This window comes from Oncorhynchus gorbuscha, linkage group LG24 (assembly GCF_021184085.1).
Source record: "Oncorhynchus gorbuscha isolate QuinsamMale2020 ecotype Even-year linkage group LG24, OgorEven_v1.0, whole genome shotgun sequence".
In the NCBI taxonomy this organism is placed as follows: domain Eukaryota; kingdom Metazoa; phylum Chordata; class Actinopteri; order Salmoniformes; family Salmonidae; genus Oncorhynchus; species Oncorhynchus gorbuscha.
In genome coordinates, this window is record NC_060196.1 from 6,291,760 (window position 1) to 6,308,089 (window position 16,330).

The following is a 16,330-nucleotide window of genomic DNA, read 5'->3' on the forward strand; positions in this document are numbered from 1 at the left end:
GATAGGAATGAATGAGTGATGACTGGCCGTGACTGTGCCGTCAGCTCATAGAACTACACTATCTGGTAACAATTTCAGCCTACAGTCATTATGACGAGAGATGCATTGCCTCTCTAGAGTCCCTTTCAATGGTCAGTCATTCACAAACACAGAGAGAACTTTAGAACGGGAGGATAATTGGTGGAATTATCTGTTCACCAATCAGTGTCCATGTCACCATTCATTGTCTCTCTCTAGGCATTAGTTGCCTAGCTACGGGGCGTTGTAACCCAGGGCAAAGGGATTAGGATTATCGGGAGTGGTTCTGTGGATGTCATCTATTAACCTCTATAATACTGATCCAGAGTCAGCCCAGCGCACTACCCGTTCTCTGTATTTGACAAGCTCAGCTCACTCAATACCCTAATGGACTGGGCCTGTACTCACAAAGTGCGAGTGCTGATCCAGGATGTAAGCTGATTTCTGAGATGTGTCCTGATCTGACAAACAGGGCTGTAGCTCTGCTACTTTCCATCGGTGGATGCAGTGGATTGAGACGCAGCCAATGTGAACTAAACATATCTAGCTAAACTGACAGATTCATTTTCATTATGTTACTAAGGATGTACTCTAGGGGGGTTTTAACAGATCATTACACTGCTGCACATTGTGTTGGGGACAATAAAAGGCTGCTTCCAACGTTGTTTTGGAGAATTTGGCAGTACGTCCAACTGGCCTCACAACCCCAGACCATGTATAATCACGCCAGCCCAGGACCTCCACATCTGGCTTCTTCACCTGCGGGATCGTCTGAGATCAGCCACCCGGACAGCTGATGAAACCGTGGGTTTGCACAACCAAAGAATTTCTGCGCACAAACATCTCAGGGAAGCTCATCTGTGCACCCGTCAACAACCAAAGTACTTTGAGCAAATACACTCCAAGAAGTGGTACTGTAAGTAAAAACACAGTACATCCTGAGGGGAGGGAATTGGCAGGCAAATATCCAGAGTAATACAGAGGTACTTTGAAGAAGAAAATAAAGCTCAGACGAAAAGGAGGGGTAAGGAATATGTTCAGGTACTGGAATGATGAGAGGATCCAGTGTACAGCACCACTTCTGCTGCACTGCAGAACTACATTTAAATTGGCCAGGACTACCCTCACACACACCCACGCACCAAGGAACGACCACACACACCCACGCACCAAGGAACGAACACACGCACCAAGGAATGAACACACACACCCACGCACCAAGGAACGACCACACACACCCACACACCAAGGAACGACCACACACACCCACACACCAAGGAACGAACACACGCACCCACACACCAAGGAACGAACACACGCACCCACGCACCAAGGAACGAACACACGCACCAACGAACCAAGGAACGAACACACGCACCCACGCACCAAGGAACGAACACACGCACCAACGAACCAAGGAACGAACACACACACCCACGCACCAAGGAACGAACACACGCACCAACGAACCAAGGAACGAACACACGCACCAAGGAACGAACACACACACCCACGCACCAAGGAAAGAACACACACACCCACGCACCAAGGAACGAACACACACCCACGCACCAAGGAACGAACACACACACACACCAACGAACGAACACACACACACACCAACGAACGAACACACACACCCACGCACCAAGGAACGAACACACGCACCCACGCACCAAGGAACGAACACACGCACCCACGCACCAAGGAACGAACACACGCACCAACGAACCAAGGAACGAACACACACACCCACGCACCAAGGAACGAACACACGCACCAACGAACCAAGGAACGAACACACGCACCAAGGAACGAACACACACACCCACGCACCAAGGAACGAACACACACACCAAGGAAAGAACACACACACCCACGCACCAAGGAACGAACACACACCCACGCACCAAGGAACGAACACACACACACACCAACGAACGAACACACACACCCACGCACCAAGGAACGAACACACACACCCACGCACCAAGGAACGAACACACACACCCACGCACATTTGTCGGCTAGTCCATTCTAGGACAATTCAATTGACAAATGTACCATTCTCCACTCCTAACAGAACAATATCCATGGATCCTTGGGTCTTCGGGTGCTTTAGCCTAAGAGTATTCACTGAAGCTCAGTACAGGGAGTAAAGGCAGCATTGGAGATTCATAGCTACTCGCCACCATCTCTCACTATAACAGTCTTTTCCCAAATCAATACAACCGCTGTAAAGGCATTTACTCCACCCATCAATAACTGAGTAATGGACTTTTGCCAGTGGTGCAAAGAAACAATATCTTCCTATGAGCTTAGAAGAAAAACAAAATCAACCAGGAAATAGACCCAGATTGATGGGTGAGAAAGTGTTAGTAACGTCTCATTGATGAAGGTATATTGAGCTGGTTTCAGGAGCAATACAGATTTCTTCATGAGGCAGTTCTAGTGTAAGACTATTAGGCAGTGTGTGTGTGTGTGTGTTAGCTTATTAGGGCAGCGCTGAAGTGAGAATCCAGTCAGTGAAAGATGACTATAGAGATTGTCCTGTGTGTGTAGGTACATCGGGTGTTTGGGACTTGATCCTCTCAGCTACTGTTCTCTTCTTTGTTCTCCTGCCTACAGTATTTCGGCATGACTCCTGCCTTTCCCACCATCTCCCTTTATTTCTCTCTCCACCCCTCTCGCCCTATCCCTCCCTCCTCTCTTATCTCCCAGATGGATCGGTTCTCCCCTGCACTGCACTGCAGTATACATGACTAGGAGCAGCAGAATGAGAAAGAGGAAGGAGAGGCAGACCAGATGACTCACCCTCTCCTCTCACAATCTGCGGCCCTACAGGCCCCTAGGCAGGCTGCAGCCACACACACACACACACACACACACACACACACACACACACACACACACACACACACACACACACACACACACACACACACACACACACACACACACACACACACAACTAAATCAGCCATCACAATGGATGCACACATAAACATGTATTGACCAAGCACACAGCACACAGAACATTACTACATCCATCCCAACGGATGCACCATTCCTGAAGTAGACATATCCTAACGCCTCTCCCCACAACGCCTCTCCCCACAACGCCTCTCCCCACAACGCCTCTCCCCACAACGCCTCTCCCCACAACGCCTCTCTCTCCTCAACAAAGACTCCAACTACATCCATCCCAAAGACACCATGCTAAATGTTATACGTTGCTGCATTACTATGGCCAGGTGGATTATACCATGGTCCTGAATACACTAAATATTACACATGAAATCTCTAAAAAACAGGATTTACGTTGCTTATAAAAACCCATCATGTTCTGACATTATTCCATGAGAACAAAATGGCAGAAGGTATCCAACGGCATCCTGGGAATCCATAGCTACATCTTCCTGAGCTGAAAGGGATTCCCATGTACTGAGTGACCCTGGTCTGCAGTGCTAGAGGCAGCCTTTGGACTGTTCTAATGATGACAGCTAATGACGGGTGTCCTCCAGACACTGTTGATGTACATGGTGTTGTACCCTCTTCCAACTCGGCACAGACACAGCAAACACACACAGGCTGAATATGATTGTGTTTGTTTGTGTGTGGCCTTGCTGCAGGGACTGCTTGCTACTACAGTGGATGGATTCTCTCCCTCTGCAACAAGCCATGGAAAGGGGATTGTGAAGAGCAGTCGTGGATGTTTTGTCTCGCTGGCCTCTTGGAGATGGGCCCTTTATACTCTAATCAGACGGCACCAAATGTTCTGGAAACACTAGCCTGAGAGGCTGAGAGGAAGACACAACAGCCGCTCCAGAGTCACAAAGTCAGAGACATTATCAGTGTGCCCTCGGCTCAGGGTGGCGTCTACCTGTCACCATAACATTCAACACTGGCAGACGTTTGATACGGGCAGTTCAACAGGTCAAAGGCAGAACATCAGTAGTTTGTTACAGTAAATCAAATACAAGGGAAACAATCATTCAATTACAATCATCAATGCCTTTGTCATCTCTCCCATCTATGGTAAACAGCATTCAGATTCATCTTCTTCCTTTAAATAACCAATTTACACCAATCAGCAAGAGATCAATGACACTACCAATCTTCTGATTGGCAGGGAAATGTGAGTGACAGGAGGCAGAGCAAATGCCTTTAAGGGACACCTGTCACAATGCCCAACGTTGTAAGCTCTGCAATAGTCTATTTGCCGGGGAGCTAGGGTCAGTCTGTTATATCTGCTGGAATTCTCCCGTCTTATCTGGTGTCCTGTGTGAATTTAAGTAAGCCCCCTCTAATTCTCTCTCTCTCCCCCTCCCCTCCCGGCAGGACCATGCCTCAGGACTACCTGGCCTGATGACTCCTTGCTGTCCCCAGTCAACCTGGTCATGCTGCTGCTCCAGTTTCAACTGTTCTGCCTGCGACGATAGAACCCTGAACTGTTCACCGGAAGCGCTACCTTGTCCCGCACCGGCTGTTTAGGACTCGCTCTCTACCGCACCGGCTGTTTAGGACTCGCTCTCTACCGCACCGGCTGTTTAGGACTCGCTCTCTACCGCACCGGCTGTTTAGGACTCGCTCTCTACCGCACCGGCTGTTTAGGACTCGCTCTCTACCGCACCGGCTGTTTAGGACTCGCACTCTACCGCACCTGCAGTTTAGGACTCGCACTCTACCGCACCTGCAGTTTAGGACTCGCTCTCTACCGCACCGGCTGTTTAGGACTCGCACTCTACCGCACCGGCTGTTTAGGACTCGCACTCTACCGCACCGGCTGTTTAGGACTCGCACTCTACCGCACCGGCTGTTTAGGACTCGCTCTCTACCGCACCGGCTGTTTAGGACTCGCTCTCTACCGCACCTGCAGTTTAGGACTCGCTCTCTACCGCACCGGCTGTTTAGGACTCGCTCTCTACCGCACCGGCTGTTTAGGACTCGCTCTCTACCGCACCGGCTGTTTAGGACTCGCTCTCTACCGCACCGGCTGTTTAGGACTCGCTCTCTACCGCACCTGCTGTTTAGGACTCGCTCTCTACCGCACCTGCTGTTTAGGACTCGCTCTCTACCGCACCTGCTTTCTTGACCTCTGAATGCTCGGGTATGAAAAGCCAACTGACATTTACTCCTGAGGTGCTGACCTGTTGCACCCTCTACAACCACTGTGATTATTATTTGACCCTACTGGTCATCTTTGAACATCTTGCGGAACAATCTGGCCTTAATGGTCATGTACTGTTATAATCTCCACCCGGCACAGCCAGAAGAGGACTGGCCACCCCTCATGGCCTGGTTCCTCTCTAGGTTTCTTCCTAGGTTCTGGCCTTTCTAGGGAGTTTTTCCTAACCACCGTGCTTCTACATCTACTTCATTATTAAAGATTAGTGCAGAGGTAATCTTAAGTGTACAAAAGTCATGCAAGACCGAAAGGTTTTAAAAATGCTGCACACACTTCAGAAGAGAGAGAGAGAGAGAGAGAGAGGAGGCAGAGAGAGAGAGAGAGAGAGAGAGAGGAGGAGAGAGAGAGAGAGAGAGAGAGGAGGAAGAGAGAGAGAGAGAGGGGGCAGAGCAGAGAGAGAGAGAGAGAGAGAGAGAAGGCAGAGAGAGAGAGAGAGAGAGAGAAGGCAGAGAGAGAGAGAGAGAGAGAGAGAGAGAGAGAGGAGAGAGAGAGAGAGAGAGAGAGGAGGAAGAGAGAGAGAGAGAGGGAGGCAGAGAGAGAGAGAGAGAGAGAGAGAGAGAGAAGGCAGAGAGAGAGAGAGAGAGAGAGAGAGAGAGGGAGAGAGAGAGAGATAGAGAGAGGCAGAGATAGAGAGAGAGAGGCAGAGATCGAGAGAGAGAGAGGGGGAGGCAGAGAGAGAGAGAGAGAGGCAGAGATAGAGAGAGACTTCTCTTCTAATAGACTACTGTCCATCTCTAATTAGGAGAATTGTGGCTAGATGGGACCGACTTATTATTTTCTCCCTGAAGGGGGAACTACTGTACAACACAAAAGAGACAGAGAAGAAGAAGTAGGAAAGAACCACTGCTGTAGTTTCTCAATTCCTCTTGCACTTGTGATGTGCACATAACCTTGCCTCATGTGTTCATGCTGTTCTGATCCCATATCTGCATGATGATGGCAGCTGTAGTCTATAACAGATAGTATTCAGTTACAGCTCTTCCCACGCTGGAATGATAGAGATAAGAAGTTGAATCAGTTGCAGCTCTTCCCACGCTGGACTGATAGAGATAAGAAGTTGAATCAGTTGCAGCTCTTCCCACGCTGGACTGATAGAGATAAGAAGTTGAATCAGTTGCAGCTCTTCCCACGCTGGACTGATAGAGATAAGAAGTTGAATCAGTTGCAGCTCTTCCCACGCTGGACTGATAGAGATAAGAAGTTGAATCAGTTGCAGCTCTTCCCACGCTGGACTGATAGAGATAAGAAGTTGAATCAGTTGCAGCTCTTCCCACGCTGGACTGATAGAGATAAGAAGTTGAATCAGTTGCAGCTCTTCCCACGCTGGACTGATAGAGATAAGAAGTTGAATCAGTTGCAGCTCTTCCCACACTGGACTGATAGAGATAAGAAGTTGAATCAGTTACAGCTCTTCCCACACTGGACTGATAGAGATAAGAAGTTGAATCAGTTGCAGCTCTTCCCACACTGGACTGATAGAGATAAGAAGTTGAATCAGTTACAGCTCTTCCCACGCTGGACTGATAGAGATAAGAGGTTGAATGCACCTCCATGTATTATGGAGAGATGTCTCTGTCTCGGTCACACACACACACCCAACCTTTCCAAAACATGAAGCTGTGGTACCAGCTTCATGCTGGTACCACAGCTGTTGCGGACAAAGCAGAGCAGTATAAACCCTGTTCTCCACCCTGGGATAAACACGGCCATGTTTTACACCTGTCCATAGGAGTTACAGAAACACCACCCATCGGTCCTTTATTTGGAGATGTGGAGTTAGTAATACATCGCTCTACTCATCATCATCGTCTTGAAGTTGTCGTCTATGCTATTCTGATAACTACCATGTGATGGGGGAGCATAGAAATAGAACCTGTCATAGATATGAATTCTGTCATTCAATTTCTATGTGGGGAAACATGTCTGATGTCTTCCACTGACCTGGTTCAGTAGCTCTTAGTGCCACCTGATATCCATAGAGAAACTGCAGCATCATATCTGAGGAATACACACACACACACACACACACACACACACACACACACACACACACACACACACACACACACACACACACACACACACACACACACACACACACACACACACACACACACACACACACACCTGCTCGCACGCTGTCTTGCTGCGGTCTATCTGTGCCACAGTAACTCTCAGAAGAAGAAAGCACAAGAGGCCTGAATCATTTATCAGACACAGCAGTGGAGTGAAAAAAAACACTGCTTCATTAAGAAGAGTGACTTAACACACAACGTTCACAACGCTCCACTTTAACCTCTACTGAACAGAGACCTCCATGTTATTTTACTCCTGTCCTCACCCATGTAGCTAAGCCAACCATATTAGCCAGTGGAATAACCTGCCATGTAATAGGGCATAAGAAGATTACAGTAGCCATATAGCTTAGAATCACCAATGTCGACAGCATTCAAATCAACTCAACGTGTCGGCGGCCCGACTTTCCCTTCTGACATTTATCTAAAACATCCATTTCTGTACAGTCAAAGACCCTGCAGACACTTTCTGAAGCTCCCCATTTCCTCTCCTCCTTCCCCCTCTCTCTTTCTCCCTCCCCCAACAGTAGATGTTTTTGAAGGTATTTTTAGTTACCTGTTGGCAGACTGTTAGTCTGGCTAAGACCTAACTCTCAAAGTCCTCCTTCGGATGTTAGAGCTTGGAATGGCTCTTTGATGTTGTCAGCACGATGTGTTTATAATGAAGGAGGTCTGTGATTTTCCTGGTTGGTTCTCCTCCATGTCTTTCTGACTTATGGACAACCACACAGGCCCTGAGCTCCGCCCCCTTCCATTACTACTGTTGGATTTTCATATCCATACATTTGAGAGAACCAATCAAACACATCACTCAAATTCTGAGACAAAATTGCATTAACAAACGGCCTCTAGACCAGTGTGTCACAGCTCTCCCCATGCTGTGATTCACGTGGGTCGCATCAGCCAGGCTAGCGTCAGCCAGGCTAGCGTCAGCCAGGCTAGCGTCAGCCAGGCTAGCGTCAGGCAGGCTAGCGTCAGGCAGGCTAGCGTCAGGCAGGCTAGCGTCAGCCAAGCTAGCTGACTATTACCATTAGATGCAATGTACTACAGAACTACCCTGGGCTAAAAACAGAATGTTACAACCAATGTTCTGAGGAGGGCATGTTCTGGTGAAGAAGAGGGTTTCCCCTCTAGCATAACATAACATGGGGTAGAACAGGGGCTCCCCTTGCAGCATTGGGGAACATTCAGCATGCACCACATCTATTTCTATGGGTACAAGCACTGTTCATGACACAAACTGTTCACACTCCTCTTGGTGGTGGAGAGAATTTTGCAAGTTTAAAGCTAATTTTCTTGCAATTCTACACATTTTGCCATGTCCAATGTGTATTCATGTGATATTTGAGTGATAAAAAAATAACAATATCTACGGGCTAAAAACCTAAATAAAAAAAACAGCTGATATGGCAGACTTGATCTGGACATTTCTGACATTTATAAATAGCTCTCGAAGTAATGACATGACAAGAGGAAGTGATGATGCACTACCCAATTTAGAAATTGCACCTTGTGCATTCTACTAATCTACTAGCCTAGTTCATGTGTTTGCCCCATAACAAACGTTAGCCTAGTTCATGTGTTTGCCCCATAACAAACGTTAGCCTAGTTCATGCGTTTGCCCCACAACAAACGTTAGCCTAGTTCATGTGTTTGCCCCATAACAAACGTTAGCCTAGTTCATGTGTTTGCCCCATAACAAACGTTAGCCTAGTTCATGTGTTTGCCCCATAACAAACGTTAGCCTAGTTCATGTGTTTGCCCCATAACAAACGTTAGCCTAGTTCATGTGTTTGCCCCACAACAAACGTTAGCCTAGTTCATGTGTTTGCCCCACAACAAACGTTAGCCTAGTTCATGCGGGTAGCTGTGGATCAGCAGTAGTCTATGACGTGTGAGAGTCAATCATGCCATGGCTAACATTCAGTATGGGGCCTCTCATCCTACCATGGGAATATAAGCCTGGCATTTGGAGAGCATCTGTTCTCCTCCACACTAACTGATGCTTCTGACTCATGGCTCTTTCTGTCCCTCTATCCCTCTCTCCATTTCCTTCTTCTTCTTTCACTAAGGGCACAGTCAGCAGATGGCGTAACACACACACACTTTCCTCTAGAAATACTCTAAATAACACAACCAATTTGGAGAAAAGCATCCTAGGCGTGAGTCATTCTAATTGCTTCCCAAATCAAAGACGTAATACGGTCATGTTTCCCAGTGAGCCGGAGAGACTATTTCTCATTGCACCTTATTAAACTTCTCTAGAGAAATGTCTCATTTCAACTTATAAAGCTTCTCTAGGTAGACATCATGGATGGATTCGTGTCCAGTGAAGGGATGGAGGGAGACTTGGTTGCTTTAACCTTCATGCCCCGTGCTTCCCTCTCCTCTCTCACCAATATTAAATGGACTGCATTGCAGTTGCCCTTGTACAGTGCGTGCGAGAGAGATTGTGTAAGAGAGTGAACAGTGTGTGTGTGTGTGTGTCTGTACACAACTGTTTAAGTGTGTGTACTAAATCCCTCAGTGAAACCAGCAGCTTTTTATGGCCAGCTGTTCCCCACAGAGCCCTGGCCCATAAAGCCTGAGTGAAGAAGGGATACTGCACAGCATGCAGGAGGGAAATGGAACATAAAATATACACCGCAAAGCATCTGCTACATAATCACACAGGCAAGGCAGGGTCTGATGGGTAATTAGCCATTAGCATTAGCTCTGGCCAATGTCGGGTCAGTTGAGATTCCTGGGACATCCAGTACAATAACGTTCTGGATCATTGCATCTGTTAGAACTGATTTCAGATCAGGTCACTGGACCTTAACCACTATGAGCCAAAGCCACAAAAGGTGACCCTGGATCAGATGTAAACCTTCAAAGGAACAACATACACTTTTGACCTTTTAGAGATGGATGCTTTGTCTTGTAACCAGAACAACCACATATAAAAAACATATACCAAATCAAATGACATCTTATTGGTCACATACACATGGTTAGTAGGTGGTAATGCGAGTGTAGCGAAATGCTTCTAGTTCCGACAGTGCAGTAATAACTAACAAGTAATCTAACAATTCCACAACAACTACCTAATACACACAAATGTAAAGGGGTGAATGAGAATATTTACATATAAATATACCAGGCTGTGATAGCACCAGGCTGTGATAGCAGTTGCGGTACCAGGCTGTGATACAGCCCGACAGGATGTTCTCGATTGTGCATCTAAAAGTTTGTGCATCTAAAAGTTAAGGGTTTTGGGTGACAAGACAAATTTCTTCAGCCTCCGAGGTTGAAGAGGCGCTGTTGCGTCTTCTTCACCACGCTGTCTGTGGGGGTGGAACATTTCAGTTTGTCTGATGTGTACGCCAAGGAACTTTAAAACTTTCCATCTTCTCCACTACTGTTCCATTAATGTGGATAGGGGGGTGCTCCCTCTGCTGTTTCCTGAAGTCCACGATCATCTCCTTTGTTTTGTTGACGTTGAGTGAGAGGTTGTTTTCCTGACACCACACTCCGGTGCCCTCACCTCCTCCCTGTAGGCCGTCTCGTCGTTATTGGTAATCAAGCCCACTGCTGTTGTGTCGTCTGTAAACTTGATGAATGAGTTGGAGGCGTGAGTGCCCACGCATTCGTGGGTGAACAGGGAGTACAGGAGGGGGACTGAGCACGCACCCTTGTGGGGTCCCAGTGTTGAGGGTCAGCCAAGTGGAGACCCCACCCATAAGCCCCTCCCCCCTCCTTAGGCCTGTTCATCCACCCATCTTCCCCACTGATCTCCTCTGTCAGGGGACAGGCATAACATTTGCTCTCAGATGAATAGAGGGAGCCCTGCTGTCACTGCATGGGAGACTGAGTGCAGCATGCACAGTGGGTGTGTGTGTGTAAAGGCAGATAGCAAGAGAGAGCTCCTCCTATACCTCCTGGGGTTTATACACTCATACACTTATACACTCATATTGGCCAGCAGCATACCACCCTGCATCCCACTGCTGGCTTGCCTCTGAAGCTAAGTAGGGTTGGTCCCTGGATGGGAGAACAGATGCTGCTGGAAGTGGTGTTGGAGGGCCAGTAGGAGGCACTCTTTCCTCAGGTCTAAGAAATATCCCAATGCCCCAGGGCAGTGATTGGGGACATTGCCCTGTGTAGGGTGCCATCTTTTGGATGGGACATTAAACTTCTGTCCTGACTCTGTGGTCACTAAAGATCCCCGGTGTCCTGGCTACATTCCCAATCTGTCCCTCATACCATCATGGTTTCTGTACAGCACTTTGAGATATCAGCTGATGTACGAAGGGCTATATAAATAAATTTGATTTGATGGCCACCTAATCATCCCCAGCTTTCAATTGGCTAATTCATCCCCATCCTCTCCCCTGTAACGATTCTCCAGGTCGTTGCTGTAAATGAGAATGTGTTCTCAGTCAACTTACCTGGTAAAATAACAGTAATAAATTAAATATAGGCCCACTGCTGTAAAGACCAACGATGTATGACTACATCTGTATGTCTATGGTGACACATAAACACAGTCTGGGTGCTCCGGGGTCAAATCTAAAGGGAGAGATAAGGTTTCCCACTGTTACAGTGACAGACAGCTCCGTCCTTCAGGTGACTTGACCACAACTACATCACTATTCTACCCAGACATTACTTGGCTACTTCTACCACAAGAATATTTGTTGATATTTGTCTCACTGTTCCTCAAAGCAGTAGTATATATACTCTGACAGGTTGAAACGACCTTATGATACATTAGAAACCATTAACTTGCATCATTCATTGGTAACACATTGCATGTGGCGTAACAGTTATGGGACACAATGTTCAAAGTGTATTGAACATGAACTGAATGTTGAGATCGAAGCAGCTGACATTCAATGACCTGTTGCTGTGCATTTGGCAGTATTCATTGACTGTATGATTCAGTCATTGTCTTTGCTTGTCTCTTAACAAGTGACTTCACATACAATATAACTGAATGACTGTCAGCTGATGACTAATGTCATGGTGTGTGTGTGTGTGTGTGTAGTGTACTAAACCACTGTGAGAGGACAGAGGCCTTGTTTAGACTTGACAGTTCATGCCGTTTTAGTGTTCTGATCATAGAGTTCTGATCATGGAGTTCCGAACATGTCAGGCATCTACATGAAACATGTCTACCGTGTCCACAGTGTGTCCAGATTACCTTTTCCAGCACTATATTCAAATGCCAGTATTCACTCTACAAAACGGTGGAATAGGCTAAATATGATAACAACAACTGATGGCAGTAGCGAACTACCGTAGCTAACTACCGTAGCTAACTACCGTAGCTAACTAGCCAGCTAACCTCTGTAGCTAGCCTGCAAGTTAGCAAACAAACACTACAGGGATTGCAAACAGGTTAGCAGAACTACCAAACAAAAAATAGTTTTTCTAAATATTAGCTAGCTGGCTAGCATTTATAAGGCCAGCAAACATGTTCCTCACATGCTAGAAATGCATTTCCTCCAATGTTATAATGAAATGGTGCCTCTCGGTCCCAAAACACAAGTTCTCTGGAGACTTGTGGAAGAAGTGCTGATGATGTCGCCCACTGTATGCGGTTTCGGTAGCCTGATTGCATCCACACTGAGGAGGAATCCACACACAATGCAGCCCTGACCAGCTCCTGAAGTGGTCAGACAGATCTGAACACAATCAGACCACAAAGCCACTTTTGTGTGTCTAGGCCCGTCTTTTCAATGCGATCTTCGCATTCTGATAGCAGAAGTAACATGCAAGTGTCAAGTGTAGACATGGCCAGAGTGACTCAGCCCTGTTCTAGGTCCTCCTGCTGCGTGTGGCCCAGAGCGCATGTCACCCTGCACTCCAACACAACACCCCCGCAAACTCTCCAGGGAGGTTAAACCCAGCTTGAAGATAAAATGTAAGCCCTTCAGTTAGAGACACTCAGGGCTGGTGCAGAACACGTCTTTGGACATCAGTTTGGCAGGACTGAACCGCGGTGAGCCGGGCGTTTTAAGGGGACAGGCCAATGGGGCGCACAGACACTTCCCAACGGTGTCTTAAATCCGTCCAAAGTGATTAAAACAGCATTAGCTATAGTCTATTTTTAAACCAGTAAAAACACTAAACAGAGATTGGGATGGCCCTAAACCATATTGCAGTGTGTAGATGCGTCCACCAGGATGCATTACAATTATACTTAAAGGACGGATCATTTCACACATTGTACGGTGTTCTGCATCGACAGCAAGTTGGAGAAAGCACCCCGGGAGGAATTAGATTCAGTAGGCCTAACTCTAGACAGTTTGTCAGGACAGTTAGAGGCCGGTCGTGAGATGCCCGGTTTTAGAGGGCGGCGAGGTCAACCTGCGCAACCGCGTTGGGAGGATTTCAACCAGGACGTATTTAACGGTTACATAAAGGCGATTTAATAACGCACTGGTCTAGCCCTTATGGTAAAAAACCCCAGATAATAACATTATTCGTTGTTCCAAGCTGGAGTTTTTCTCCGGTACAGGCGGAACGTCATGTGAAGTGGAGAAGGTGTACCCATAATCACATTTTCAGAACATCTGTCCTGTACGGACGGTCTGTGATGTAGACTGTCAGTGCTATCCGGTATCCTTGGGACGTCCCTAGACTAAACCCTAATCTTAACCATTTAAAACATGTCATTTTCCAATCCGCTAGGGACATCCCAAGGATCCCGGATAGCACGGACCGTAGAGCAAAGGGATTATCGTGAAAACAATCCCCATTTTGTTCTTTTGACCTGAAATCACTCTCTGCATATAATGTCAAGGTTAATTTATCACTCTCTCTGCACGTTTCAGAGGGATAAGAATGATGCGGCCCGTGGCGCATTGCTGCGTCGCGCCAGTCCTTTTGATGTCATTCATTTAGGGGATTCGAGCGCCATTGAAGGGATACATGCAGTGCAGTTGGAAGATCGATTTCCTCACAATATACCGTATTAGCCATGATGCAACCGCGAATATGCTACAAACTGTCTACCACGGAAAAACGCTGCGCATAACTAATGAGGCACATACCGTTCAACACCAACCCCACACAGCATTAACCAGCAATCACGAAAGCCCTTGACATTCTCAATGCATCTACACGATTAGGCTACTACATCCAAAAGGCACGACAATGTCCTGTATTATTTGAATTAACAATGCGGCTTACCTGAGTAGCTTTGTGGAACTGTTTCTTAAACCCAGCTACAGACATGGCTCCTGCTGCTATACACGACGATTCTAGATGGATTACGAGCTGATGTGGGATTGTTTTGCAGGAATCTCGGCTCCTAATTGCGTGGGATGATATTGCTTCCGAGGAAAACCCCTCTGTATTGCTCTTAACTATTGGGAATCTCCTTTGAGCGGGGGCCGTGATCAGTGATCAGCATAGTCTACCGAATGTCAAACCCACATGTACGACACGCCAGTGACGTCAGCGCTCCGCAACCAGGCTCTTTTTTTAAAGCAGCAGCGTAGGCTACAGAGTTGGCCAGTCTATCTACCACTGAACGACACGGCATGTTTAAACGGCCATACGCTGTAATCACGCCATTTTAGAGGAGAGTGTGGCGAATAAGGGGATATAAGCGCTAAATCGGGACGTGACATGGCAGACAAGTATGAAAAAACAAATTGTCACGAAGGGAATTACATCACTTGAATCAAGAATCGGCCTTTCATTCCTATTTTAATAGTCTACGAAATCCAAATAGAACAATGTGCATTAAAACCTTGTCAAGACATTGATATACACCACAGATTAAAACGGCATATGGGGAGGCAGGGTAGTGCGTTGGACCGAAAGGTTGCAAGTTCAAATCCCCGAGCTTACAAGGTACAAATCTGTCGTTCTGCCCCTGAATAGGCAATTAACCCACTGTTCCTAGGCCGTCATTGAAAATAAGAATTTGTGCCTAGTTAAAGAAAGGTTTAAAAAAGGAGCCTACCAGACATGATATCCGCGGTAGCTATGAGTTGGGAGTTTCAGCACCACGTACGTAGCCGGTTCTAGCACCATGGACAGCAACCAGCATAGGCGCTCTAGCAGGAACGATTGGGCACAGAGAGCTAAAGGTCCTTTCCTAGTTAACACATTGAATAGATTCGACACTTATGACTACAATCCAACTGAAGTCGTAAAGGTCCAGATTAAGAACAACAATGAATACACATAAAACATACATGAGCTCAAAAGTTGAGCCTATTCTATTCTAAACTTAATTCCAATAATTATACGACTAAAACATCACATGTGTTCACACATACTGAATAGTCTAACACACCTAGCCTACACACCATCCGCCCATCACAATATTCTTGGCCTGTTTACTATCAAAAAGTAGCCTAGCTATGGTCCTTAAATTAACACTGAGCTGAAGAAGCTTCACATTTTTGCAGCTCAGCCCTTTAGGCGCCAGACGGCAGGCCGATAGTTTCATTTTGGCAAACAGTTTGAGATGCATCCAATATGGACACTATTACAGCCATGGAAGAGGGCCCAAGCTAAATGTCGATATCTAGCTATAAAATTACACACGGTGTGGCTGGAGGCCCTGTCATAGGTAACTTCTGAAATATATATTGGTGGAAATGAAAGACTTGTCTTATATGCCTGCCCTGGAAATGAGTAGCCTTCATTCTTGTGTAACTATATAACGTCAGTTCAATTTACTCATTACTTTCTTCCCCCTGTTCATTGACTATCCCTAATACAGATCTCAAGACTTACAAATTGGTGACATTTAGATTCCTTAAAGAGGTGGGGTTTCACAGGTGGTGATTGCATCTAAGTATTGTTCCACCATTGGGGGGGAGCGGGGGTGAGAAGGATGGTCTATGGTTGTTGGTGAACAGCCTCAATGTGCAACAATAACATTGTATTACTGATTATTTGCTAATTTTTGCAAGCTGAAGCCATATTATGCATTTTCTGGGTCGGTGGTGGGAGGTCTAGGCCTAGGATATGATTGCAGTGTGTGTGTGTGTGTGTGTGTGAGAGAGAGAGTCATATTGAGTGTGATAAACACTATTACTCA

The 16,330-nt window shown here is 46.7% G+C and overlaps 1 protein-coding gene across 8 annotated transcripts in view; it reads right to left on the reverse strand.

Moving 5' to 3' along the window:
- sh3gl2a (SH3 domain containing GRB2 like 2a, endophilin A1) overlaps positions 1 to 14,720 on the reverse strand; it is a 62,164-nt gene extending 47,444 nt beyond the window's left edge. For 5 of the 8 annotated variants that reach the window (XM_046326805.1, XM_046326802.1, XM_046326801.1 and 2 more), the window contains exon 1: positions 14,461 to 14,719. In XM_046326805.1, the coding sequence (XP_046182761.1) occupies positions 14,461 to 14,505 (45 nt within the window). In that variant the 5' untranslated portion in view covers positions 14,506 to 14,719. Of the gene's footprint in view, positions 1 to 14,460 lie in introns of all 8 variants that reach the window. The other 3 variants (XM_046326806.1, XM_046326803.1, XM_046326799.1) reach the window with 1 other exon arrangement.
- Between the last annotated feature and the right edge of the window lie 1,610 nt (positions 14,721 to 16,330).